This window comes from Cryptosporidium ryanae (genome assembly GCF_009792415.1).
Source record: "Cryptosporidium ryanae isolate 45019 chromosome Unknown contig_43, whole genome shotgun sequence".
In the NCBI taxonomy this organism is placed as follows: Eukaryota; Apicomplexa; class Conoidasida; order Eucoccidiorida; family Cryptosporidiidae; genus Cryptosporidium; species Cryptosporidium ryanae.
Window position 1 is genome coordinate 254,605 of NW_027125526.1, and position 26,201 is coordinate 280,805.

At 31.7% G+C, this 26,201-nt stretch overlaps 8 protein-coding genes across 8 annotated transcripts; 5 read left to right on the forward strand and 3 right to left on the reverse strand.

The window, feature by feature from the left end:
• Nucleotides 1-565: 565 nt before the first annotated feature.
• Nucleotides 566-1,273, forward strand: FG386_002471 (uncharacterized protein; the record flags this gene model as incomplete). The annotated part of the gene is made up of 1 exon (XM_067341833.1): nucleotides 566-1,273. One exon carries the CDS (start codon nucleotides 566-568, stop codon nucleotides 1,271-1,273), a length of 708 nt encoding a protein of 235 aa, XP_067197941.1.
• A 1,017-nt stretch (nucleotides 1,274-2,290) lies between these two features.
• On the forward strand, nucleotides 2,291-3,787 carry FG386_002472 (nuclear segregation protein; the record flags this gene model as incomplete). Its single annotated transcript, XM_067341834.1, has 1 exon — nucleotides 2,291-3,787. The coding sequence occupies one exon, from the start codon at nucleotides 2,291-2,293 to the stop codon at nucleotides 3,785-3,787; it is 1,497 nt and encodes a 498-aa protein (XP_067197942.1).
• Nucleotides 3,788-4,402: 615 nt separating this feature from the next.
• On the reverse strand, nucleotides 4,403-6,280 carry FG386_002473 (TrmA RNA methylase; the record flags this gene model as incomplete). The annotated part of the gene is made up of 1 exon (XM_067341835.1): nucleotides 4,403-6,280. One exon carries the CDS (start codon nucleotides 6,278-6,280, stop codon nucleotides 4,403-4,405), a length of 1,878 nt encoding a protein of 625 aa, XP_067197943.1.
• A 698-nt stretch (nucleotides 6,281-6,978) lies between these two features.
• On the forward strand, nucleotides 6,979-10,116 carry FG386_002474 (uncharacterized protein; the record flags this gene model as incomplete). The annotated part of the gene is made up of 1 exon (XM_067341836.1): nucleotides 6,979-10,116. The coding sequence occupies one exon, from the start codon at nucleotides 6,979-6,981 to the stop codon at nucleotides 10,114-10,116; it is 3,138 nt and encodes a 1,045-aa protein (XP_067197944.1).
• Nucleotides 10,117-11,470: 1,354 nt separating this feature from the next.
• On the reverse strand, nucleotides 11,471-16,063 carry FG386_002475 (Po1 beta superfamily nucleotidyltransferase; the record flags this gene model as incomplete). The annotated part of the gene is made up of 1 exon (XM_067341837.1): nucleotides 11,471-16,063. The coding sequence occupies one exon, from the start codon at nucleotides 16,061-16,063 to the stop codon at nucleotides 11,471-11,473; it is 4,593 nt and encodes a 1,530-aa protein (XP_067197945.1).
• Nucleotides 16,064-17,395: 1,332 nt separating this feature from the next.
• Nucleotides 17,396-18,795, forward strand: FG386_002476 (uncharacterized protein; the record flags this gene model as incomplete). The annotated part of the gene is made up of 5 exons (XM_067341838.1): nucleotides 17,396-17,596; nucleotides 17,760-17,852; nucleotides 17,964-18,515; nucleotides 18,578-18,736; nucleotides 18,781-18,795. The coding sequence occupies 5 exons, from the start codon at nucleotides 17,396-17,398 to the stop codon at nucleotides 18,793-18,795; spliced, it is 1,020 nt and encodes a 339-aa protein (XP_067197946.1).
• Nucleotides 18,796-18,954: 159 nt separating this feature from the next.
• Nucleotides 18,955-23,079, reverse strand: FG386_002478 (uncharacterized protein; the record flags this gene model as incomplete). Its single annotated transcript, XM_067341840.1, has 1 exon — nucleotides 18,955-23,079. One exon carries the CDS (start codon nucleotides 23,077-23,079, stop codon nucleotides 18,955-18,957), a length of 4,125 nt encoding a protein of 1,374 aa, XP_067197948.1.
• A 717-nt stretch (nucleotides 23,080-23,796) lies between these two features.
• Nucleotides 23,797-25,914, forward strand: FG386_002479 (uncharacterized protein; the record flags this gene model as incomplete). The annotated part of the gene is made up of 1 exon (XM_067341841.1): nucleotides 23,797-25,914. The coding sequence occupies one exon, from the start codon at nucleotides 23,797-23,799 to the stop codon at nucleotides 25,912-25,914; it is 2,118 nt and encodes a 705-aa protein (XP_067197949.1).
• Nucleotides 25,915-26,201: the final 287 nt, after the last annotated feature.

Here is a 26,201-nt window from a genome sequence, read left to right on the forward strand (position 1 = left end):
AGTAGTGTGCGCTGCATCTCAAGTAATACTAGAAAAAAGTTATTGGCACTCGAAAAACGACTCTGAAAGGCTCAAACATAGAGATTTATGAATGATATAGCGGAGCTGATCTCGCTTCGCACCTTTGATCCCAGTCATTTTTTAAATTTGTTTTCAAGACATAAGTAGATTTTAAGCTTGTGTAGTCATTTGGCGCCACACTGATATTTGTTGGCCGATAATAATATAATAATTATCAAAGGTTTGAATAAATAAAGGAATTTAATTCTTATTATTTATTTTGATAAATGTATTATAGTAAGATTGGAAGATTTTTTGATTTAATTAATGAAAAGCGATTGTATTCACACAGTAAACAGCGAGACGATTTAATTAGTTGGCCGTAGTTCGATTTGAGTAGATAAAGTTAACATTCACAGTGAGTGTATAGTTTAATTTTCCAAACTATAGGTCCCGTATAACAATAGCGAGCCTTTGTGGACGGTTCAGAACTTGTTTGTTTAATTTGTTGGGTTTTAAAAGCAAGTATTAGGTTGTAGTAAGCTGAATACAGTTTTGTGATGCAATGGGATTGAGAGAAAGGCGAAGAGAAGAGGCTAATAGTGGCGAAAGTAGAAACAATGGAAACAGGAGCGACAGTAATGCACGAAATAAAAATTTTTCTCAAGAATATAGCGAAGTTTTGAGTAAATTAAAGGATCACCCTGACTCGGAACCTTTTTTGGAACCTGTGAACTGGAAAAGACTTGGTCTAGACGACTATTTGAGTATAGTAAAGAACCCGATGGATTTGAAGACAATAGAAAAAAAGTTAAAATCAAATTCATATTCAACACCAGAGAAATTTTGGGAGGATATAGAGCTTATATGGTACAATTGTCAGTTGTATAATCACGAATCTTCAGAGGTTTATCAACAGAGTATTAATTTAGAGACAGTTTCTAATGATCTGAAAAACGAGTTGTTTCCTTTTTTGTCTAAAAAAAACAATTTAAAACGAAAACATGATTATTCTGACTCTTTTACGGACAATGATGACGACAGCAACAGTGGGTTGTACAAAAGAATAACACTGTGTAAGAGAGTCTCTAGGTTATCTCCTGAACTTCTTCCTTTTGTTATTAAGCACATTTATTCAGAAGAACGGAGCATTTTGCATCATTGTGGTGAAAACAAATTCGCTATTGACTTTGAGTGTATGAACGACAGACTTGTTTCCACCACTTCCGCCATTACAAAGAGACTCTTAAAGCTACAGCAAATCTCAAACTAGTAACAATGGCTGTAAACAGTTTTTATGTTTATTTAAATTTATTATAGATGAATGGGAATAAGGGAAGGCGTGAAAGCCTCATGTTTTCTAAAAAAATGAATAGAAAAGTATTGCTATAAAAGCCATTTATGTATGTGTCGTGACACTCAGACGGTTTATGTGGGAGAGTCAATAAGACGATATTTACAGGATAGAAGACGAAAGATTAATAGTAGAAACAGATACTGACAGTGAAAGACTGATGGACTGAAGTTGCCATCTCCTTTCTTAATTTCAATAAACAGTTGCTGTCCCAAGACTATTAAATTGGAATTCTTTTTTAAATAGTCGATAGGGGGTGTGTACATCTAGACTTGTGGTTATGTGAAAAAATACAAAACACACTAAATACTAGTCTGTATTTTCACACCGTTGTTTCTAAACTAGTCGTTGTTTGTTTTCGCCCATTTGTAGTTTTCTGTTACATTTGTTATTTGCACCAGCTCTAAAATAAGTGTTTAACAAAGCAACTTTTCCCGCCCGAAGTGTTGCGGGACTGCTTGCAGTATTAGTATTTAAACAACAGTCTAAATATAGAAAGACGGACGAAATAAATAGTAAAAATAACAAGGAACAAATATTCGAGAGAGGGAAAAGATAATAGGGTGTAAGTTTAAAATAAACTGGTATTATTATAAGAAAAAAACGTTAGACAGGAAGCAAACGCATTAAAACAAATTATTAATAGGTAATATAAATGTGATAAAATATAGTGTTTGAATTTAAGTATAGAAGTGGACAGATATAGTAACTTAAATAGGTAAAAATAGTGTTCAAGGAGCTTTTTATAGTTCAAATAAAAAGACCGGAGGGGGTGGGGTGCAGAGGGAAATTAAATTTAAAATTCAAGAGGCAAGTAGTGGGTGACAAGGCTCAGTCCTTATAATTACACGTGAATATAGAATAAATTGAATAAAAAATTTAGCGACTAGGGCATTTTTTCGAATTAGAATATTATATATAAAATAAGTTTAAAAAATGGTGGCAGTAGCATCAAATGACTCTTATAAGGAGAAACAATCAAATCGTCCAAGGTTTTTAACACCTGTCTCTGCAGCAGAAAAAAGTATACCAGCAGTACCGGTACCAGATGAAAAAACTTATAAAGAGACAACAGAATCAATTCGTCAGGTATTGAACGAATGGAACAATAAGATCAGAACTCTGACTAAGATGATAAATGACAGGAGTGTGGGAAGAGAAGCCTTTGATAGAAAAAGGGGGGAGTTTCAGGCTAAACTGGACGAATACCAAAGATGTATAGATAAACTGGAGGAGGAGAGGAAGCAGTATATGGCTAAAATAGATGAGAAGTCTAGGGAAGGTAGAGAAATGAAGGCTAATTTACAGAACTTAAAAAAGTCGGTTGGTTATAAATCCGAGGAGGAGATAGAGGCAAAAATAAAGGAGATAGAGTACCAATTAGTGACTTCTACATTGACTCTTAAAGAGGAGAAAAAGCTGTTGACCGTTATTTCTCAACTTAAACAAAGTCGTCCGATAGTTGGGAGGTTCGCACATATGGATGCCAATGCATCTTCATTTGAGGAGACATCGATAATCCCACTCAGGGCGAAAATAAGTTCAATTATAGAGGAGCTCAACAAGTACAGGAAGCAAAAAAAAGAGGTTTACGATAAGCTCAAGGCGCTGACTCTAGAGAGACAGAAGGTTTTAGAGCCTCTCAGATCTTTATATGATGAAAGAAGTGCTATGCAGAGCAAGGCCGAAGAACAACACACCAAGCTGCGCCAAGTTAGAGAGGAGTACGATAAGGAAATGAAGTTGTTTTTGGAGTACCAAAGCAAACTCAGAGCATTGCGTTCTGAGCGAGTTAAGGAGGAGAAGGCACTTAGAGATTTGTATAGACAAAGAGACGACTTAAATATCGCATTGGAGCAAGAGGACGACCCACCGATAACAACTGAGATGCATTTGGTTCAACAGTCTCTAGTTTACATACAGAAATTAATGGAATCCCACGGACTTTGTGACAAGGGTAAGAAGGAAGAGGAGCAAAAAAAGTCTGAAACAAACGCAGGTTCTGCAATAAAGGGTCAGGAGAAGGACGAGTCTGTTCTTTTGCCTAAGAACCAAAGGAATGAGGAGTATATTATTCCTCCAAGGGGTGGCAAAAAGAACAAAAAGAAACACGCATCTTTAACTAGTTCTGCTTCCCAGAACAAATCTCTTGTTGTGGACTTTGCGACAATATCAACATTTGAGAAGGTGGACTTGGATGTGCCAATGACCACAGATGATTTACCGAAGGCTCACTCGTTATTGATGGACAAGCATCTCAAGTTGAAGGAGGAATTCGACGAAAAATTTGCCAATCGAGAGAAGAGGAAAGAAGAAATAATGAAGAAGCTTCGCGAGGTTGAACAAAAAATCATAGATGCAGGTGGTGTTCTGGAGGATGTATCTGTTCAGTCCCAGAACTCTGCCACTAAGGCAGAGGATTCAAAAGAATGAAACTGAATTGGTTTTTAAAAACTGAAAACGGGACAGAGAAAAATTAATGCCTGAAAAAGAAAGACACATACAGAAAAGTATTTAATTATATATTTTAAATGATATTAAAACAAGGGAAAAACTAAGGGTTTCGAGAAGGACTGTATTGCCTTGTTTCTATCTACACATTTTTCCTCATCTCTGGCCTTGCCTAGGTGTGAGCTAGAGCGGGAGACAACGAGAATCGGGCAAATTCTCCTTTTTCCTCTCGATAAAACATGTGTTCTGGGGAAGATATTTGGAAAACATTAATCTGCTCGCGAACTTTGAAACTGAAACGATGCAACGGCGGTTTGGAATTGTAATTGAAAAATCGGCAACAAAAACTGCAAGTTTGTCTAAACCTTTAGCATTCAGGATTTGATTTTTTCTTCTTTAATTTAGAGTTCTAATTTTTAAGTAGTTGTTCTGTTTTTATTTCAGATGGGTTAGTCTCTCCTCGCATACCGGAGTCATGCATCGCGTCCACTTTGACTAGGTGACGTGCACCTCCCGGTCCGGTATAGCAGACAAAGGTGTGGGGAGTGGGGAGGATCAATGGAGCGGAGAATAAAACAGTTTATGTCAGATTTAAAACTAAGCTAAAAGCGGGTTTTTCATTGTTCTTTGTTTTTTTGTTTTTGAAATATTGTGTTGTGTATTTCTAGAATTCCTGGACAAATATAAAACGGTTTCTACGTGTTTTGTATGGGGAAACATATCTACCGGTATCGCAAATACCGGTTCAAATACGCTTAAGTAACCATATTTTTTTTCTTTGTTGTTTAACGAGGTTTTCTTGTTGTCATACATCGGGTCATATGAGGAACAAAGGTCTAGGCAGTTTTTAATAAGAGATTCTATGTTGCAACTTACATATATTAGATTCTGAATTCCTGTAAAATCTCTAAGGAATTTTAGTAGGTTAGTGTGTAGACCGCTTCTGGGGGGATCTATAATTGCGACAATATAAGATTCTTCCAAAGATAGCTTAGACAAAAGATCAGGCACTACGTTTTCTGCCGTGCCATAAACGTATTTTGCGTTCATTATACTATTATTAGCTGCGTTTCTCTTTGCTGAGTTAATTGCTTCCTCACAACAATCCACTCCATATAAATGCATGTTTTTTACATAAACATGATTATTGTTATTAATTAGTTTTCTAAAGGCATTTAGTATAGTTATACCTATTGCACCTGCTCCGCAACATATATCCAGTATAAGTAAATTACTTGGTTTCTTTTCATTATTAGTTTCAGTCACATACTTTAAATAGTTATTAAATACTACTTCTTTTATAGCTTCATATAAAACCTGACAACCCTTTGTGTTTGTTTGGAAAAAAGAAAGAGGGCCAACCGACAAATTCGTATTGCATATGTTGAATGTAATTTCTGGTTTTCCCCATACTAATTCTAACTCACCATTCTCAAAAGTGTCCACAATTGAATTAGATTGGTGCAAATAAAGGGACGATACTTTAAAGTTCATTAATGAGACGTTCTTTTTCTCTATTGCACTTTCTTCTGACAAGTAATTAATCAATAAATTAACAATGCTGTTTTTGTCTTGAATATTTGTTAGCTTTGTTGTTTGCAAGGTTATCATTATCTCCTTGTGCGTTTCGGATATTCTAACTAACAGAAGTCTCCATACTCCCGTTCTATTTCTTCTTGAATAAACCTTGTAGTTGTTGTCTGCCGAACTTTTTTTAACCATTTTCTCTGTTATTTTAACTATATCTAATACACAAGGATGAATGATTTCTATTTCTTGTTTGACTTTGTTTATACAAGAGTCGCTTTTACTGACTTTACAAGTATAGTCACATGCATTCTCTTGACTTTCTGATTTTTGACCTGTCTCCTCGTCTTCGTTGCTCTGGCCTGCGACTCCAATAACTATTGGCTCAAACCTATTAATGTGCGAAACAAACCCAACTGATATTTCAGCGTCGACTCCAACCGATTCACCTGCTGTAAACCCTATTGTAAATTCACACTTGTTTCTATAAGAATAAGGATTCGTGGAACCGGGATCCTTGTTGCCTTCCTCAGTCTTGCAAAAGCTGTAATGATTGTCGTCCTTATGACTCCAATTGCAATTAATTGTGCTTAATATCGGTTTTAGAGGTATTTCCGCAAAATCGATATTGCAGTCGCTATGCGACTTATTTCTTCTTTCTTGTTCAATTTCGCTCAATTTGTCTTTATTCGTACACCAGCATGGAGGCTCCAAGCCTCTGCTTACTGCGTGAAAGTAAATTTTTTTCGTTAATTTACCTAAATTGTTCCTTACATGCTTGTACTTGTACTCCAGCTGAAATTTATACGGATCTTTGTAGAGAGGAGTAATTTTTTTTTTCAAAGTTTCAATCTGATCCTTGGAAAATTCCTTATCCACATTATCAATTGAAATCGTCTCTTGAAATTTATCTGGTCCTGGTTTCCCTTTTGTTTTTGGTATACTCATCTCCACAATATGCAAACGGTACACAAAAACCTGTAGTTTGCAGTATATCAGCGATCGCGAACGCTCATGCTCGTGTTGCAAGTATTGTAGGCAAAAAGCACTTTTGAAGTCAAAGTGACCACTATATTTAATGCTTCAAGCCCGAGCCTTTCAATTATGTTCAAGGTTAAATGGTTACAGGCGACAGTGGCGCCCGCGCCTCTTTTGTTGCCTTTACATGCTCCAGTCAATGGCAATCGGCTTGAAGGGTGGCTTGGCACTGCAGGGACGCAGGAAGTGCCATTTGAGCTTAGGAGGAAGTGGGCTTATCGGGAGATACGAGGCTGAATTACCACGCGAAAATTGCGCATTTGGAGCTTTTTCAGGAAATGATGTATACTCGGACAACTGAGAGTAGACTAAAACCCCCATAGCGGAAAACAAAGACAAGAATTGAAACAAATGAGGTTTGTAGTCCACAAATCAAGGTTTTATTTGCGGCCCCTGCTTTTTTGCTCTTCACGTCCGCCAACCGAATTTGAGGACTTATGCATCTACCTTAAATCTAAAAAGGCGAGCAAGTGAAGTGCGCGCCAAAACTGGATGTTTATTGAATTAAAAGAGCATAGATGCATGCAAAATGGAATTTAATGGCAGTTTTCACATTTAAGCTTTAAATTCAAAGTGAGGGATAGACAAGGAGAAAACACTTATGAAAAATGTCTAGTGTATTAACCTGTAAGGCTTTGAAGTTGGTGTGTGGGGAGGAGATACTTTATTATGAACTTGCGGAAGTAATATATTTAGATAGAATGAAAAAGCTTTATGTATGCGTGGGAAGACACTCGCTGTATTTTTTAAAACGAAATATGAGGAGAACGGTGAGTGGCGGTAGGTTGGGATATTGGAGGGTAGATGGTATATACGAGGACGTTAGCAACGATACGCGTTTTTTGATACTGTTTAACAAAAAAAAGGAGGATGAAGTGGGAGGAAATGGGTTGTTTAGAAGGAAAACAGACCTTGAGGAGGATTGGGTTGATGACAAGCTGTTCATAAGTTGTTTGAACAGGTTTAATTTGTGTAACTATATAGAGCTGGCGTGGAGAACGGATACGGCCTATAGAACTGGAAAATACTTTGATTTTCCAAAATTTGGGATAGATTTGCTTGCGATAGAAATGGGAAGAGCCGACAAAAAGGGAAATGGAAGCGAAAACGGTAAAAACAAACACGGCAATTCAGCATTGATATGGGTACTGAAAGAGGTTAATGGTGGGAACAAGAATAAGGATAACAAGTATAAAAGTAAACAAAGCGTAGGAAGATTAGATTCAAAGACCACCGACTCCATAAGAAAGCAGCTGAGGGCCGTTTCTGAAAAGGGCTACACTACTACCATACATCATCTAGTTAAGGCAGAAGAATTTATTGATTACAAAAAATACGTGTATAACAATTACTTCTTCTTTGCACGTAAAGGATTCGAGAATAAAGCAACCCAGGTTTACAGCTCGCAAACGGGATCTTATATTTCATATAGTGGGGTGGAGATGAGCATAAACGTGCAACCGCAGGTGTTTCTAAACCACAAAAAGCCAAGTACGACTGAAACAAACAAGACTGAAAAAAAAACCTTGGGTTATAGGGATAACGAAAGCGACTCAAGCCTTTGTGGGGTTGCGCAAGAACATATCCGATTTCTGTCAAATACAACAATGGACTCGGCATACTACATTTACATTAACAATAAATACACCAAAAAAATGAATTTGTCAGACGACATATCTACATGGTATTGTTGGGAGTTGTTCATGAAAACGACAAAAGCAAGCATAGCCTGCATCGTGATGAGGAGGTGTTACATACCGCCAACTCTAGACTCTTACCAGGACATATCGGTGGTTTACAGCTGTTCATACAAGGACATGAAGCAGTTCGGAATATCAGACAGGGATATTTTAAGGGAATGTAGACTAACAGCTGACTCGGTTTCGCCAGTATCTCAGCACCACACATTCTATTCAGAATTAGTTAAGTCTCAGCTAGACGCTCTCTTGTTTGACGAGTACTCCTATAAGTGGATAGAGAAGAACATTAAGTTGCATCCTGTTTTTAGAAAGGGCGCCAAGTCTTTTTTAAAGTCAATATTGGTTTTATTGGAGAAGGCGAATTCGCTGGTTGAAGTGGGTTTGATTGAGGAGATAGATTTGCTTGACAAAACGGGTTCAGCCAGGTATGGTGGCTTTGATAACGGCTCCTCTTACGGGAGCGAGAATGAGGGAGTTGAGGTGTTTGAGGACCCGATGATGTGTATTCAAGAAATGCTAGTTCAGGTTTTTGGCATAGACAAATTCTCAAAAAGTTTTAGGGAGAAGAAAAAGTTTCACTTTTTTGAGTTGAGGTTGGCCAGATACCTTTCTTATTGTATTGACGGGGGTTTGTTGGGAGCGAAATTTATACTGGAGGATCTGATATCCTCTGTTGGAACGTCCAATAAGGTTGTGGATAGAAAAATAATGCAAGTGCTTGATTACCTGTTGCATGTAAGGTCTAAGGATATGAGCGAGGACTATATTCATCTAAAGTTAATAGAGTTGTTAAAGGATTCGAGATTTGTTAAAAATTATATATTTGTTCCAAAGGTAATGGCTAGATTTGTGAGTACCGGGTATTGTGCCAGACTTATTCCGTCTGGTCAGGAAATAGTTTATGTTGAATTTTTAATGAATTTACTAACGATACCTGCAAGAACCAGTTTTGGACAGAAGTCCCAACTTAAAGTTTCAATACTGCAGCAAATCCTACACGCATCTGGGGACCCTAGAAAGAGAGATTACTATGCCCAAATGGTTCCTATATTGGTTGAAATATTTTCGGGAAAAGGGGAAGAGGACAATACCGTGCCGAAGTATGCCGGGGCCGTTTTGCTGAATTTAAGTCATTCAAGCGGGATGCTCAAGGCCGAACTGGTCAATTCTGGCATTTCGCCAGTGCTTGTAAAGAGATTGTATAAAAGAGACGACTTGCAGCTAACCAAAATATGCATTTCAATTGCCGTTAATATAACCAAAAGCTCTTCGCACAGGAAAGTTCTGCTTGGAGACGGAATCATCTCCCCTGTTGTAGACACACTTCATGAACTACTAGAAAATTTCAACCCACAGACAGCCATAGTTGGCACTCATGCCACATACGAAAACGCCAAAATGAGCAATTACTCACCAAACAGTGATTGGGACGTCTTGCCCGCCCTTCTGGGACTTATTGGTCAGTTGAGTAACGAGTCTGACATAAAAAGTATACTCGTAACAAAATGGTGTGTGTTGGACTACATTTTTTACCTGTTCCACAACATTGAATCTTACATTGGAAAGGACAACGACCTAGTTTGCAGGATTTTGTTTTGCATTAAACAACTCACCGGATCTGACTGGACAGTACAGCTCAGAGTTGGAAAGCACTGTATTTCCTCCTTGGTTGAAATAATTGCAACTCCATACAAACCAAAAACACAAAAAACAATGGCGCCTAAACTTTCTCAGTATGTTTCGTACTGGACTCCCGAAAACAGTTCAAGTGCATATAATAATTATTATACTAGTTTGTATCGTGGTCAAAGTGATTACGATGATAAAAATGCCTTTCTTTTATCGGGAATAAACGGGGACGTGGTTTATCAGTCCCTTCTTTTGCTTGAAACGCTTTCTTGCTATCATCCGAACTGCTTCGAGATGGTCTCTTGTGGAATACAGGACGCAATTGAAACTTGCATGGAGTCGTTTAATGTAGACACAATTGTGATAAAACTGAATTACTTGAGGGACATTATCAATAAGGTCACGCTTAAGCTTTAGCTCAGGCTCAACGGCCTTAAATTCTAAAACATTATTTCACACCATTTTAATGCAGAAAATTGCGCTACTTTTGTGAGAAATGCAAACACTCTAGTCATGCAATCCCGTTGAATTAATTTCATGTTCTTATTTTTGTTTACACACACACGCAAATACAACAAAGGAAAAAAACACAAACTTTGTGACAAAATAAGCACTGCTTTGCTTTATTTCTCAAATTCGTTCACTTTATGCTTGACAAAATTTATGCACTTACTAATCCTAGCTAATTCAAAAACCAGAAATTGCAGAAAAATAGACGGACAGAGCTCATTTAAGGCATATAAATCATATACTTTATTCGCTATTCTTTTTAGTTTTTAGCTAAGGCTTTAGTAATATATACAATAGTAACTGTCAGAATCGAAATATAGCGGGAAAAGGGGAAAGTAGGAATTAATTCCTTTATTACACTATTCGTAGTCTTTTCTTTTTGTACTATTCCCATTAAATCTAATTTTCGTTCCATTGCCACTAGTACTGGTACAGTAATGTGCATACAAGGTACACAAAGTAAATGCAAATTATGCAATATAAATGCATAAATGTGTAAGCAAAAGTTGTTTCACTTGAAAAATTTACATTTAATTAATGTGTGTCTAAATATAAATAAATACATTATATATACGTATTTATATTATTAAAGTAAATTTTGGCTTAAATAACGTATAAATATTTTATTATTTATCCATTACATACATATACATTTTATATTTGAATAGATATCAATATTATGTCCATGTGAGCTTATAACAATTAAATATGGGAATTCAATACTTTAATATTTAAAAATGTTTCGAAATTTATAATAATCATCGCAATTCATCACGAATCACGTACAATATTTGTATTTTATTCACTCGGAAAAATATACCAATGACATTACACCATTATATTAAAAAATGAGAAAATAATGTACAAATAAACTCAAATAGTAGCAAAATAAACATTCAAATTTTTCTCTTTTTTCATGAAATATAAGCATAACAATTATATATCCAAAATAAAGCATGAAATTGAAATAGTGGCAAACTGTAGTCCAATCCCTAATACAAAAACAAAAACTTTTCTTGTTAAAGCTTTTCTTCTCCTTTAAGATACTAAAACATATCCACTATCAATATAACAATATATTTTTTTATATCAACACCACCAGCCATAATTATTATTATCATTACAACCAAAATAATATGTTTATTTATTTTAATTTATATATAAGGATAAAGTATATCTTTTGATCCTTGCAGACCAAAGGGAATAATAATTATAAAAAATTACTTTAATTTGTGTAAATGGAACAGTATTAAAGTTATAATTAACTTAAATAGTGTTGTTTATTTATTGGATTTTTACATCCACTAATAACAACTCCATTGTCATCTGCAGTGTTGCCACAATCATCATTAATAACAGTCGAAATTAGTTTGTTGCTATTAATTGGGTCCTTCAAAGAAGTAGGAATGTGATGCACTGGTGTTAGTTGATTAACCAATGGAGAGAATACATAATGTCTCAAAGAATCAGCTCCCGATATCTCGGTTATATCGTCATAATATAAGGTAGATGATTGTGAAGTATCTACAGAAATTTTGTCATTTACACCAACACTTGTTATCGACAAGGCTGTTTCTGTTAAATTCATTCCCAGTTCTGTCGAACAGTCTGCAGCTTCTCGAATTAAAGCAGTGTCTACAACTGCAACTCTGTCATCCCTTGATGTTGCAATAATTTCAGTAACATCAACTGCAGCTCCTCCTATGAAATGACCTTCGTTATTACTAGTATGGTTAGAGTAATAAGAGTTTCCACAACTAACATTCATATTCAATTCAACATTTTTGCAGTTATAATACTGGGACGAGGAGTTAATATCCATATCTATCTTGTGATTGTTGTTATCCTTATTTCTATGGTTGTTTTTTTTATTTTTGTTATGAAAATGATTATTACTTTTATTTTGTTGATTAAACAAATTATTATTATTATTATTAATTGTCTGAGCATTATTACGAAAGTGAATCTGAATAAGTTTACTGCAGTTATTGCAGTTACAGTTTAAATTTGAATTAATAAGTCCATTATTCAAATTACATCTGTATATGTTGTTCCTATTACTATTATTCACATTATTATAATTATTAAAGTGATTTAATGTGCAGTTAACTCCATTTAAATTATTGTTAAGTATAGAGTTATTTATATTTGAACAAAAGCTATTTGACTTTTTTCTGTTAATACCACAAATGATATTATTGTTTTTTAGGTCAGTTGGCATATCCAAATAACCACCACATATACTTGAAAAATCACCACATGGTGATTGAATTATTTGTATTGCTCTTTGAATCTCACTTTTAAGAAATTCTTGATGATATTGATCAAATATTGGTTTACAAGCGGGTGGACCGGGGAATGGATTTCTAATATTGCAACACACACCAGGACTTGTAGTGTTTATAATATCTGGAGAACTTATATCAATAACGGTTGTCCAAAGATGTGTTTCTAAAAATAATAAAAATCTGTAAAACAATATGTGACTTTGCGAGAATTTCAAGTATTTAGATGTTTCGTCGAATGTTTTTACATTGTTTAACAACTTAGGGGGATCTTTAAATAACATATTTATAGTATTATTGTATGCTTTATCTAAGTTAAATTTGTTTAACGTATTTGATTTAGATCTAGTTACTGTTTTAGTTAAGTTATTATTATTGAGGCTATTAACTGTAGTTGCTATACCTGTACCCCCTCCTCCTATTTCCATACCAATTTTCGGCATTGATTTTGATAATTGAGGTTGTAATGAAGATAAAGATCCGTTTAACTTTGAATTTATCGTTGTTTTTGATTTATTTTCGTGTAGCTTATTTGAAATAATTTCATTGCCACTATAATTATAATTGTTATTATCATCTCCTTTATTACTAGAAAATAACGGTCTATTGCTATCCCTATCTGTATGAGAATAGGAGCAGTTATTGAATTTAGAATCACTATTTAAATCAATAAATAAATTATCAGAACTTTGATTGTCTGGAGAAGGTGAATAGGTAAAGGTGGTACTTCCCATTGAGGATCTACCAGATTCACCGAAAACATCAAGATCATATTCCTCATCGTAATTGTTGTTTTTAGATAAACTCAAACTTTTTATGTCCATAAATGACAATCCTGGAGTTGATTCATCTGAATCTAAATCAGAATTAAAGTTTTTTTCATTGATTTGTTTTTTTTTATTATTATCATAATCGTCCTCATTATTATCTTTGCAAACACATACCCCATTTCCATTTTTAATATCTACTATACCAGTATTATTTTCATTATAATTCTTATTATTTAATAAATCACATCCTATTTTTTTATTGTTAATATTTACGCGTAAACCAATTGATTTTTCCGGCGAATTTGATGTTGTGTTTTTATTGTTATTTGAAGAAATAGATATAGTATTATGGGACCTATTCAAATTATTTTTAATACTATTTTTATTGATATTAATACCGTTTGAAGCTAAACTGTTACCTTTAACTACATCAAGGTATAACAACTTAACAGTATTATTGTTAATTTGAATTTCTTTCTCGTTTTCCATAGTTGAAAAGGTTTCACTATAGTTTTCAACTTCAATAGCTGATGATCCATTCTTAGTTGATAATTCTGAATTATTTTTATTTAATTCATTTCCATAACTTGAATCACTACTTGGAGACTGATTATTTGTATAATTATCTTTATAGTCATTATTGTAATTTACAATACCATTAAAATTGATCCCAATAGAAGGATTTGATTTGTTATTATTTTTAATTTTTGAATTAGGATTTTTAATATCTGTAGGTAAAGATGGGAAATTAGTTATCTCTATTTTGCTACCGTCTTCACATATGCCATCAATATTGCTAAATATAAAGTCACCATTTGAGTTATTGTTATCATCAATTTGTCCAAGTATTTCATTTGTGATATGAGTAGAAAATTCCTGTGATTTTTTGATAAATTCACTAGGATCTATTACAGGTAATATACCAATTTTTTGGAAAAAATAAATGACACAAATTGTCCATGCGTATCCTCCAGGAAGACCATTTAATGTATTTCTTAAACCTCTAAATCTCGTCCAAACCTTCGTCAATACAACAACATGTACAACTCTTGGATCCAATTTTGCATACCAACTCAATATTCCCAATCTACTTTGAATTATCGGGAGTGAATTGGCTCTAAGTGTTGAAAGATTTCTTTTATTGTTACTAAAATCACTAATACCTATTGAACCCTTTTGCTTCTTATCATAATGGGTCATCAAATTTGAATAATTAATATTAGGTGATGAAAAGCTATTGTTATAGTATGGTTGATCTAGCAACGAATGATAGTAGTAATTATTGTTATTGTTAATACCATTGAATAAATTCTCTAATTTACACAAAGCAATTGAAATGTCCAAAACAATATCTGTCTTGGTGTGTAACATTCTAATAATAGGAACATGAGCACTTGTTATATCTTGAATGCACGTGAAAGGGTGATCGTGAAACTTGTTATTCGTTGAATTTGATGATAAAGATGACAATGAGGATGAATCTGAATCTTTGTTTGTATTTCCTTGCAATAAATTAAGTAGTTCCTGAAGTATAAGACCTGCCGGCTTATTATTTATGTCTGTTATTGGAGAATTATTTGACTTTAATTTTATTGTTATTTCAGATGTTCTGCTGTTTTGGGACTCAAATACGTCTTGTTTTGGAACTAAAGCAATATCCAAATCTGAAAATTGATCGGCAAATCCAGTACTTGTTGAACCATATGGAAATACAAATAAAGGTATATTCATATTATCCATCCAATTTCTCAAATCAAATACAACTTTGCTTATCTTGTCATAAAATTCCATATTTGGCATTAAATAATCTATTGCAGCTAAAGTTGAAATTTCATAACTTCTAAAAGAATAAGGTGTTTGAAAAAAAGGGAATGTAGTTTTGCAATTCATTTCGCCATTATTGTAATTGTTGTTACTGGATTTAATTGATGAGTGATTATTGGAATAATTTATATTACTTCCACAACTTCCGCAAGAAACAGTATCATCACATATTGAATTGTTTATTTTACAGTTAAATGAACTTTGCTTAATCAATGGAGACTCTTGGTGAATATGATAATCAGGAGGAGGCGGAATGTAATTACAAATATTTCCCTGTAATATTTGATTACAAATTTGTGGAGACAATTGATTTACAACAGGAAAATGTACCGGAGTAAGTTGGTAGTTCTCGGAAAAATGACCAGAAATTATGTTGCTTGAATTTAAGTTATATTTTTGAAATTTGTAATTATCATTACCATTGCCAATTCCAACATTAAATACATTTTTATTATTATTATTAAATCTACCATTTCTCGTATAAAAACCAACAACACCACCCCCTTTAATATTCGAGCTGCTTGTAGAACAGTGATTCAAATTACCAGCTACAGGACTGACATTACTTCCATTAATTAAACAACCCTCTGAAGGTGGTGGTGAGTTTTGAAGACAACGTAAATTTTGTCTATATTGTGGGACCTCATAACTATCAAATACAAATATATTCCTATCCATCTTTTTTTTACTAAATCCTGATAAATGCTGTCCTTTCACATGATCTTCTGAATAAGAACCACAGTCCACTTCTAAAGAAGACTCTCTTTTTAGTCTAGAATTAGTGTTATTTACATTATTTCCATTCGAATAATTATTAATTCTTGATCTTCTATTGTATTGGATTAATTTACCGTATGACTTATTTATTAATTTTTCCTTTTTATCAGAAGATGAGCCTAATAAACCTTCAAAGTTTGTACTTGAGTTGTGTCTTTCTGAATTTCCTGCTAAATACCTATTGCTTGAGGTCGTCATAATATATACATATATATGTATATATGTATATATATATATATATATATATATACTGGTTCTGAAAAATTGGTAGATTTATGTGAGAAACCACGAATTACTGTATATATTTACCTATACAATCAGGTTTTAGTTGTTTAACCAATATTTTAATTTAATTTATAGTTCAATTAATGTTGAAAATGACTATATCCCTCTTTACGTCTAAAACTTTATGAAATATTCAAAAATCTTTCACAAACAAAGACGATGTCACCTATTATAAATTATCGTATGCAAGACTATCCCTCCTGTGATAATAGATGCCACTACATTATTCCCTGTAATACAGACAAATTAATTTGCTATTCTTTATTACAAGTGCCCGTTTATTTTTTTTTTCCTTGCAAATTTTTATTTTTTTTTGCAAAATTAGACTCAAAACAATAACGCTTAGTGAGCGCCCTATTTATCCTTGCCCGCCTTCTAATAATACACGTAATTATCTCCAAAATAATACCGCAATAGACAGTTTATAATATAATAAATGTGCTTGTTTATAAGTTTAAAGAATAAACAAGTTTGTTTATTTGAAATGTAAACATACTTTTAATTGTAGGAAAAATGAATTTAGTTTTCTTATTTCCCCCCCCACCAAAAAAAAAAACTATTTCTTCTCTACCTCTTAATTCTCTCCTTTGCTCTATGAATGTAATTCAATTAAAAACTTCTCTTGTTTTTTTCTCCCTGTGCTTTGTCTATACTTCTCTATCCGCCTTGAGGCATTGACTTCAGAGTGAGTTGGTAGCCGATCTTTCTGTTCGAATTAGTTAGCCTTGCTCATATCTTTCATTTGTTCGTCTTTTTTAGGTGCAAATTCAACATTTAAGTTGTACTTTCTGCGGGATGCTTTGTTTTATATTATATTGTAAAGAGTTGACGATAAATTAAGTGAAATTTACGGGTTCTGCGAGAAAATATTGCAAATACAATAAATGTTCGAATGAATTTGGATAATGTTTCCACATGTAATTTATAAGCAGAATTACTTATTTTTTGCATGCATGCAAAATAATTGAATATAAATTGAATTATTGAGTGCTATTTGGCCGAATGTATATATAGATCAATGCACATTATATGTACATGTGTACAAAAATAGATAAAAATGATAGACTTAAATTTATTTAAACCTGCTGATTTTTTCAATATAAGACAGACTATTGCAATATTTAAGTACGGTTCGACTCTCCGTTCTGTTGGTGTAAGTTAAATAATTAAACTAAAGCTATGTGAATATATATAAAATTGAACTTTAACTTGTATACTTGATTAAAAAAGGCATGTAATAAGAGAATGCATGATTTTATAGTGGTTGTGAATAACGGTACTGAGGATTCACTGTTGAAGTGGCATAGAAAGTTATTGATAAAATATTCAAATCATTATTCAAAGATATCAAAGTTTTTTGGAGTCCCATTTATTGTTGGACTACAAAAGTATTCAAAGTACTATCCAATATACTATAATTCATGTATTCCTTCAGTTAATAACAAGGTAAGTATTTTGGTTAATTGCCGTTTATTTTGATATATAGTGATTAATTCTTCTTAAATTGTTTTTAAAAAAAAATGTTATGAATTAAAAATTCTTATTTAACTATAAAATCTAATTGTCATGAACACAACTCGATGTCATTCTTTTTTTTTTTTTTTTATAGATACTCAAGTATGGTGTAATAACAAAAAAGGACTTGTTAAGTTCATTAGAGAATTGGTCATCTTTATTCGTTTCTCAAAGATTTCAGAAAACTGTGAGTTTCATAAATTTAAAACTATCATAAAATTAAGTCTTTAATTTGCCGTTAAATTAAAAATAAATATTTATGTTTGAAAATAATAACATTTTAAAATTCCAATAACAGATTTGCCCAATTTTGAATGGTTTTGTAGGAAAACTGGACATTGAAATTAAAGATAAGTTGGAAAAAAATAGAAAAAAAGCGTTAGTACTTTCACTTCTTTCATTATCCGAAAACAAAAATATCAATGATTCGATAAATAAGTTAAATCACAATGGGAAAAATGACGTAAAGATAATCACCTTGTACGATTTACTTAAAGAAATAGTTACATCAACATATAAAGGGGATATTAGATTTATGTCTAAAATGAGAAGAAAAATACTTATCCAAACATGTGAAAAAGAACTTTACAACTCGCTTCCATTTTTAGTGTCGTATTATCTACCATTAATGTTGGAATATATGAAAGAAAACAACAGTGTTATATCAATTCATAACAAAAATGATAATATGAATATAAATAATATTGTTGCTCTTTCAGAATTGCTACGAAGAAAACTTGAAACATGTGTTAACAATGATCCACTTTCTGGAATGAATGATGATATAGTAAATTCATTTCAATGGCGTTTGTTTTACAGGTTATTCATTGATAATAAAATTGAATTTTCTGTAAGTTGATTTAAATATATAACAATTAACTTTGATTTTTGTTGACTTAAAATACCCGTCAGTTTAAACCAAATTTGGAATGGAAGATAAATGAATTTGAAAAATTGCCTTTTGAATTCAAAAACACTGCAAATAAAATATTCAGTAAAATGATGTTCATTGAATTTATCAAAAAAAGCGTTGCACCTTTACAACTTAGTAAAAATTGCAATAAAGAATTTGTTTGTTCTCCTTGGAGTCCTGAAATAATTGATAAAGCCATTAGGAAATTGAATTTTAAATGTTCACTCATTGGAGCACTTAATAATTCCATTTCAAACCTTGGAAAAATTGTAAGTTTATTTTTAAATATGACAACCAATATTAAATAACTCTAATTATGTAGAACTATTACTTGAAGTACAAATTAAGTGCCTAAATTAAATGCGTGAATGAAAGATTAAATGATTTCGAACTCGCGACTTCTGTTACTATTATTATTATTATTATTAATATTATCGTTAACACTTATAGTTGGTGTATTTTTTCTTAACGCTGAATCCTTATCTCCATTACTAGATGTTTGATCAAAAATATCATAATCAATACTTCTAGAAGAAATTGCGTAATTAATTGCGTTATTTTCTTTGTTTGAAAGGCTGTTTCTCCCTCCCTTATTAGATGAATATCTTGTTAGATCCAAAGTCATAATAGCACTTGTGTGAATTTCTTTGTCCTTATATACACCAATTAATGTATCTGCTTGAGAAAAGAATCTGTCTTTAAGAGAAATAACAATTGATTGAAAAGATGCTTCTTTTAAGAATCTTGCAATAGATTGTACATTTTTTGGATCAAGAGCTGCGTCTACTTCATCTAATACAAAGAATGGCGATGGATGATAGCTTTGCATTGCAAACAGCAGTGCTAGTGCTGCCATTGTTTTCTCACCACCACTTAATTGTTGTATATCACGAAATCTTTTAGATGGAGGCATGGCGTGGAATATAATACCACAAGCAAACGGTTCTTCTAAGTTTGTGTCATCTAAGTCCAAGAATGCTTGCCCTCCTATATTGCCATCCTCACATGTTAATTGTGAATAAAAATCACTTACTGCTTCTTTTACAGCCTCGAAACATTTCATAAATACCTGAGTTCTTTTTTTTCTTAAATCCTTAAATGATCTATCAATTTCCATTGATTTTTTCCTTATTTCTCTTTGATCTTCTAATAATGCAGTTAGTTGAGCGTCTACTTCTTTTATTCTTTCTTTTGATTTCATATTAGGGCTTAAAGATTCTATTTTATCTGTAATATCATTTATTAATTTGGACAAACGTGCTATTTCATTTTTGATTTTTTCCTCTGAATCTGAGTACGATTTTTGTTTATTTGTGAGATCCCCATAATCTATTTGTATTAATGGTGGTTCTTCTAGTTCATTTGTGTCTTTAACGTTTTTATTATTAGTTGATTCAAAATATTCCCAGTATCTTTTAATGTCGTCATATCCCCCAGATAACAACGGAACCTTAATGTTATCAAACACTATTGACTTTAATAATGATATTAACTCGTTATTTAGTACTTCTAAATCATTGCTTTTGTTAGTTTTTTCTATAGTTAAACCGGATAGTGATTCCTGTAAATCCATTAGTCCTCTCTTTTTCTTATCCATATCCTTTTGATACTCATTTTTAAACTCGTTTATCGATTTTAAGGACTGTTTTAAATCTTTGATCTTATTTTCTATTTTTTTAAATTCATTATTAATTAATTCAATTTCATTGTTACCTTCATTTATTAATTTTTGGTATTTATCAAGTTCACCCTCTTTTTCATCTAATTTCTCCCTCATTGACTTATCTTTTTTTAATATACAATCGTATTCTTCTTGTATTATATTTAGTCTACTTGACAATTTATTCTTTTTTTGTAATAATTCGTCATGCTTTCTTCTTGATTCTTGCTCTAATAAACTAATATCTTCAATGTTAAGTTTCTTAGATAATTTTTCAAAGTGTTTAACGTCCGATTCATTTATTGCAATTTTTGCTTTCTCAATCTCATTGTTTAGTGAATTTAAAATTAATGTTTCGTTGCTCAATTCATCATCTTTTTCTTTTAACTTTTTTTCAAGTAGCTCTAATAATTTCAATTTTTCATTTATATTATTATTATAAATATTCATTTTGGTATTTATTGCTTTTTTATCCAATTCAATTCTTTTTAAATTGTCCCTTAATCTTGAAAGTTTTCTACTACCATCGGATTCTATTTCCTCCAGATTTGATATTTTTTCATTTAAAATTTCTATTTTAGAATTTAAATTAGCATATTCCTTTGCGAATGATTTTGAATTCGCTCTAATATTCATTGAATCCATAGAAAAACTACCATTTTTAAGTATTTTTTCACCATCCAATGTTATAACTTTTGGTTTTATATTCAATTTTGGAGCCTCGATGTAGAATATTTTTTTAGCATCTTCTAAGTCATGTGTAATTATTATACCATTTAAACAAAAATCTAATGCAGGAAGGATTCCATCGTCAGAAACATGTATATTATCTTTTGCTAACGACCTTACCGATTTGTTTCCTGCGCATAATGACCTTAGTTTTGTATCGTACTCATGATTGCTTTTTCTTATTATTGAATTCAATGGTATAAAATTCATTGGCTGTTTTTTATTGCTCTTAAGCCAATTAATACATTCTTTAGCAGTTTGCCATGTACTTACTACTATATATTCATTATATTTACCTAATGCTGAGTCTATTGCAGTCGAGAATTGTTTGTTGTTTGAATGACACAAATCTGACAATCTACCATATACGTGATAACACTCAGAGTTAATATTTGAACTGTTGTTTATTGAATTTCTTAAATCTTCTATTAACTTTCTTGAATTTAATTCATTTTTCACCTCGTTATTTTTAGCGTCTATACTCTTTATATCATCATTGTATTTATTTCTCTCTTTTACTAAAGAAGCAACTTTAACACCTATCCCGTTAAATTCTTTTTCTATATTGTTGAATTCAGCATTCAACGATGATTCACTCTCAATTGTTATTTTTAACTTTTCCTCTTGTTCACTCAACTTTTCATTCATACTTTCCAATATAGCTTTTATTGAAGTTATCTGATTTTGTATTTCAATTTTTTCTTTTTCTATTATTTCTATTATACTATACTTGTTTTTTTGTTCCCTTTCTATTTGAACTAATTTTTCTCTTAACTCAGAAGAAGCCATATCTGCTTTCTTTTTACACTCTATGTATTCTTGAATGTCAGAAGAGATGGCTTTCAAAAATTCTGATGAGTCAGAAGAATTACATATTTCATTTAGTTCTTTTTTTATCATTTCCATTTGTGACATATATTCATTGAGTAATTTTTCATTTTTACTTATGTTCATTAATATTAACTCTTTTTGTTTATTTTGTTTTCTTATCTCAATTATATAGTCCTTATTATTTTTTTCTAATTTTAACTTTAGGTTTTTACTTGTTATTTCTTCTTGTTCCAAATTTTCTAATTCACTATTTAACTTTTTAAAATCAAGGTTATCTTTTGCTAATCTTGACTCATCTTCCTTTATTTTCTTTTTCTGTGATTCAATATTGTCATTCGTCAGTTTTATCTTCTCATCTATTTTATTTCTTTCCTCAAATAATTTTCCACCTAAAACCTCATTACAGTACAGTTTAAAAAGTATATCTTCCGTCTGTATTTTCATTTTTTGTTCTAATAAACCCTCATACTCATTTACCTCCTCAACCTGTTTTTGTAATTCCCTCTTCTCCGCTTCCAGCAACTTTCTCCTATTAAAACTATTATGGGATATTATCTGATTTACACATTGTTCATTTGAAAGACGATCATATTCTTCTGTATAGGTGTCACTTCCTGATATTTTCTCAAATAAACTAGTCAATTCCCTAGGCGCTCTTTGAGCTACATCTTCAACATCACCTTGAAAGACTAGAAAATTTCTGGCCTTAATCAACACATTGAAATCCGCCAGTCTTTTAAAGTATGCATCCTGTGATACAACATCCTCATTTATCATATATCTAGACGTTCCTGAGGATAATATTCTTCTGCAGAATTTTACTTCAATATCACTATCATATGGCACAAATAATATCGAAACCTCCGCATTCCTCTCTATTTTTGAACTATCCTCCGTTTGAATATTGCTATTCGAACAATTTACTATATCCATATTACTACTATTTTGACTTTTGTCGTTGCTTATTTGTGTACTATCCTCTTGTTCCGGACGATAAATTAATTCCTTCAAATTTGTACTTCTCATGTCATTTGAAGATAAACCGAGTGCAAAAGAAAGTGCGTCCATTAAATTCGATTTTCCTGAACCATTTGGACCGACTATACATGTTAGGTTTTCCGAAAATGGGCCTATTATATGCTTTCCTTTATAACTCTTGAAGTTATCTATTAGCAACTCTCTAATATATCCTTTTACGGTGCTCACATTTTTATTTTTATCTTTCCCACCATTTCTATCATTATCATTAACTACTGTTTCTAAATCCATATAATCTTGCATTGTTCATCATTAAACCCCTTTATGCATAAAGAAAGAGTTAGGCTCTGTATTTAATGATAAATAAACATAAAATAAAGCTTAATCTTATATAAGTCACTTATATATATAATAGGATTGTTTATATTATTTGAATTAAATTATTTGATGGTTTATTTATCTTAATTTTTATTATCGGTTAGGTTATTAATTTTTTTGTCCTGTACCGGTTATTATGCATGCAAATTCAAACCCCACATCAACGCGGCACATTGCAGGCGCGCGCGCTTTTAGATTAGTGTATTACATGTATTTCGCTCTAAAACAGAAGCAAAAATAGTGGCAGAAATAGCAAGGAAAAAATTCAAAATAATAAATCATTAAGACTAGAATAAAAGGTGAAGTGTATGTATATATAAGGAAGGAATAAGGCAAAGTAAGTACATATTTTGAGTTAGCAACATTAACAACAGGCATATAGATATATTTTTGAGGATTATAGGTGAGGTTAGTCGATTTGTTACACTTTAAAGGTTTAAGTAGGAGCAATTAGTTGTTCATTATAGTAAATTGTTATAATTTTGTGTGAATCTCAATATTAAATGCATTATAATTCAAAATAGAGAGCAGTGCCTCGAAAATTTAAATAAGAAGATATAAATAAATTTAGTGCATTAAAGAAGATAAGATTACAACAGTAATTAGTGTGAAGAATATATAATTTTTTTCAAACAAGACATAATGTATTCGGAAAATGATGATTTTGAATTAATAGCTCAAGTATTATCTAAAAGGCCATTAGTACATAGATCAGATATATTATATGGAAAATTAAGTGATGGACTCGACTACTGTATATTCAATAGTGAAGCAGTTAAAAATACATTTTTTTTAAGTTTAGTGATAAATGTCGGTAGTATTCATGAGGATGATAAAGAAAGGGGATTGGCGAATTTTATACAAAATTTGATGCTTAGTGAATTGAACGATAAACTTTCAGATATTCGTTCGGAACATATTTTAAACATAACCTCCTCTACAGACTTTCACTGTACTATTCACAATATAATGAATGAGTTAAACAACGATTCAATGGATGATCCAAAGAAAAGGGAAATGTTTTTTGATGTATTGGGAAAGTTCTTGGAAAGTGTATATAAATTTCAAAGTAACTTAATATTATCGTCAGATTCATTTTTAGGTAAAATTGAATCTACGAAAAGCAAAACGCTAAACAATATAAAGGAAACAAAGGATTCCGTTGCTAATATAATAGAAAAAAAAATATTTTCGCAATTTCATGGGAATACAATACTTCCAAAAAGATGGCCTATAGGTGAATATTCAACAGTAGAGGGTTTCACAATATCAAGTATGCTAAAATTTCTGCAGAAATGGTATATTCCAAGCAATATGTGTTTGTTTATAGTAGGAGATATACCTACATCTAATAAATTGCTTACTACACATTTATCCACATTAATTTTAGAATTGAATAGTAAAGATAATGTCGATTCAAGTGAAAAAAGTTCAAATATAGAACACGATAATAAGTATAATATATTTTCTGTTAATAATAGAATAGGATACAAGGCGATAGTTGACAGAATGAGTTTAAAAAACCAAAAAAATTTGCCAAATAAAGATTCGAATTTCAAAAGGGAGTTGTTGTACCAACATGAATCTATAGAACAAATATCAATTTCTATAGGTACCAAATTAGATATATGCCCTTTATTGGATGAGGGCGAGATATTTTACAATGCTGTTGATACAATTATCTCAAACTTAATACACTCAAAGTTGCTTAGCAACATGGACAATTGTATAAAAAACACGACTTCAATTTCATGGGACTTTTATAATTCAACGAGAGAGAATTGTGGTTGGAATACATTCTCGATAGTTACTGACGAGAAAAACTGGAAGGATATTTTAAAATCTAGTATTAAAGAAATAAAGAATATTTGTAATAAAGAAATGTCTAAAGACGAGTTTGAAGAGATTGTTTTGATAACTATATCTGACTATAAAAAAGCTGCTGAGGATGAATATTGCGAGGATCCTAAATTAGTATTAGATGGATTGATAGACGACTGGTTATGTGGTAGTATACCTATAAGTAAAAAACAAGAATATCAACTATTTTGCAGAATACTTGATCACATTAATCCACATGTAATAAAAAATAGGTGTAATTATTTATTTGGTCACATATTAAATTACTTTGAATTCAAAAACGAGAGGTTTTCCGTAAATTCTGCATGTATATTTGTAAGCAAGCCGTTGATATATAACTCAGAATTTTGTAATGATATTGAGAATTCCTTTGCACTTTCAAACTCTGAGACTAGTAATAAAACAGAAAAGTGTGATAAATTCATTGATTTATTACTTGATGAGCTTAAAAAGTGTATTTTTGATGATTTAAATGGGAGTAATAAAGACGAAAAAGCTATTTATAAAAGCACTGAATTATTTAACAGTACACTTTATGATGAAAATGAATACAGTATTAAGAATAGGCTTATTGACGAAAGAGAGTTCGGTATTTGGGATGCTTTTAAGGCCTCTGCCTATATTACTTTCGAAAAATTAATTGAGAAGTTCAAGATAAGTCTTCCAACAGTTTTATTTGACGAAAAAAATACAGCTGAAAGTTTATCGGCTTTAAATGGTTGTTATTCGATTAAGCAATTGGATAAGATTGCCGAAAGGATATCTTCCACTCGTGATGAGAAATTTAACAATTATCACAGCAATGAAAACACCAACACCAATTCTGAATTTCTTGAATTACATGACGACATATGTGATTTGGGGTTGTGTAATGAAGAAGATGTAGAAATAAATCAATAAAATTATTGGATTTGTTTTATTAGAAATATATGTTACGCGATAAGTTTTAAAACTAGATCTTTTATTTACTTTTCTCTCTAACTTATAATTATGTTTTTTGTTTGCGATAGTAATTTATTACAAGCAGAGCAATTAAAAAAAAAAAACTAATAGAAAGTTTCTCTGATTTTAAATAAATTCAAATTAAAAAAAAGCAATTTCGCAATTAGTGAGTTAAATATATAGGTTTCTTGAGAAATTAAATTTTAATTATTAGTTGTTATTCGCGATATAAGGCAAAATGTTCA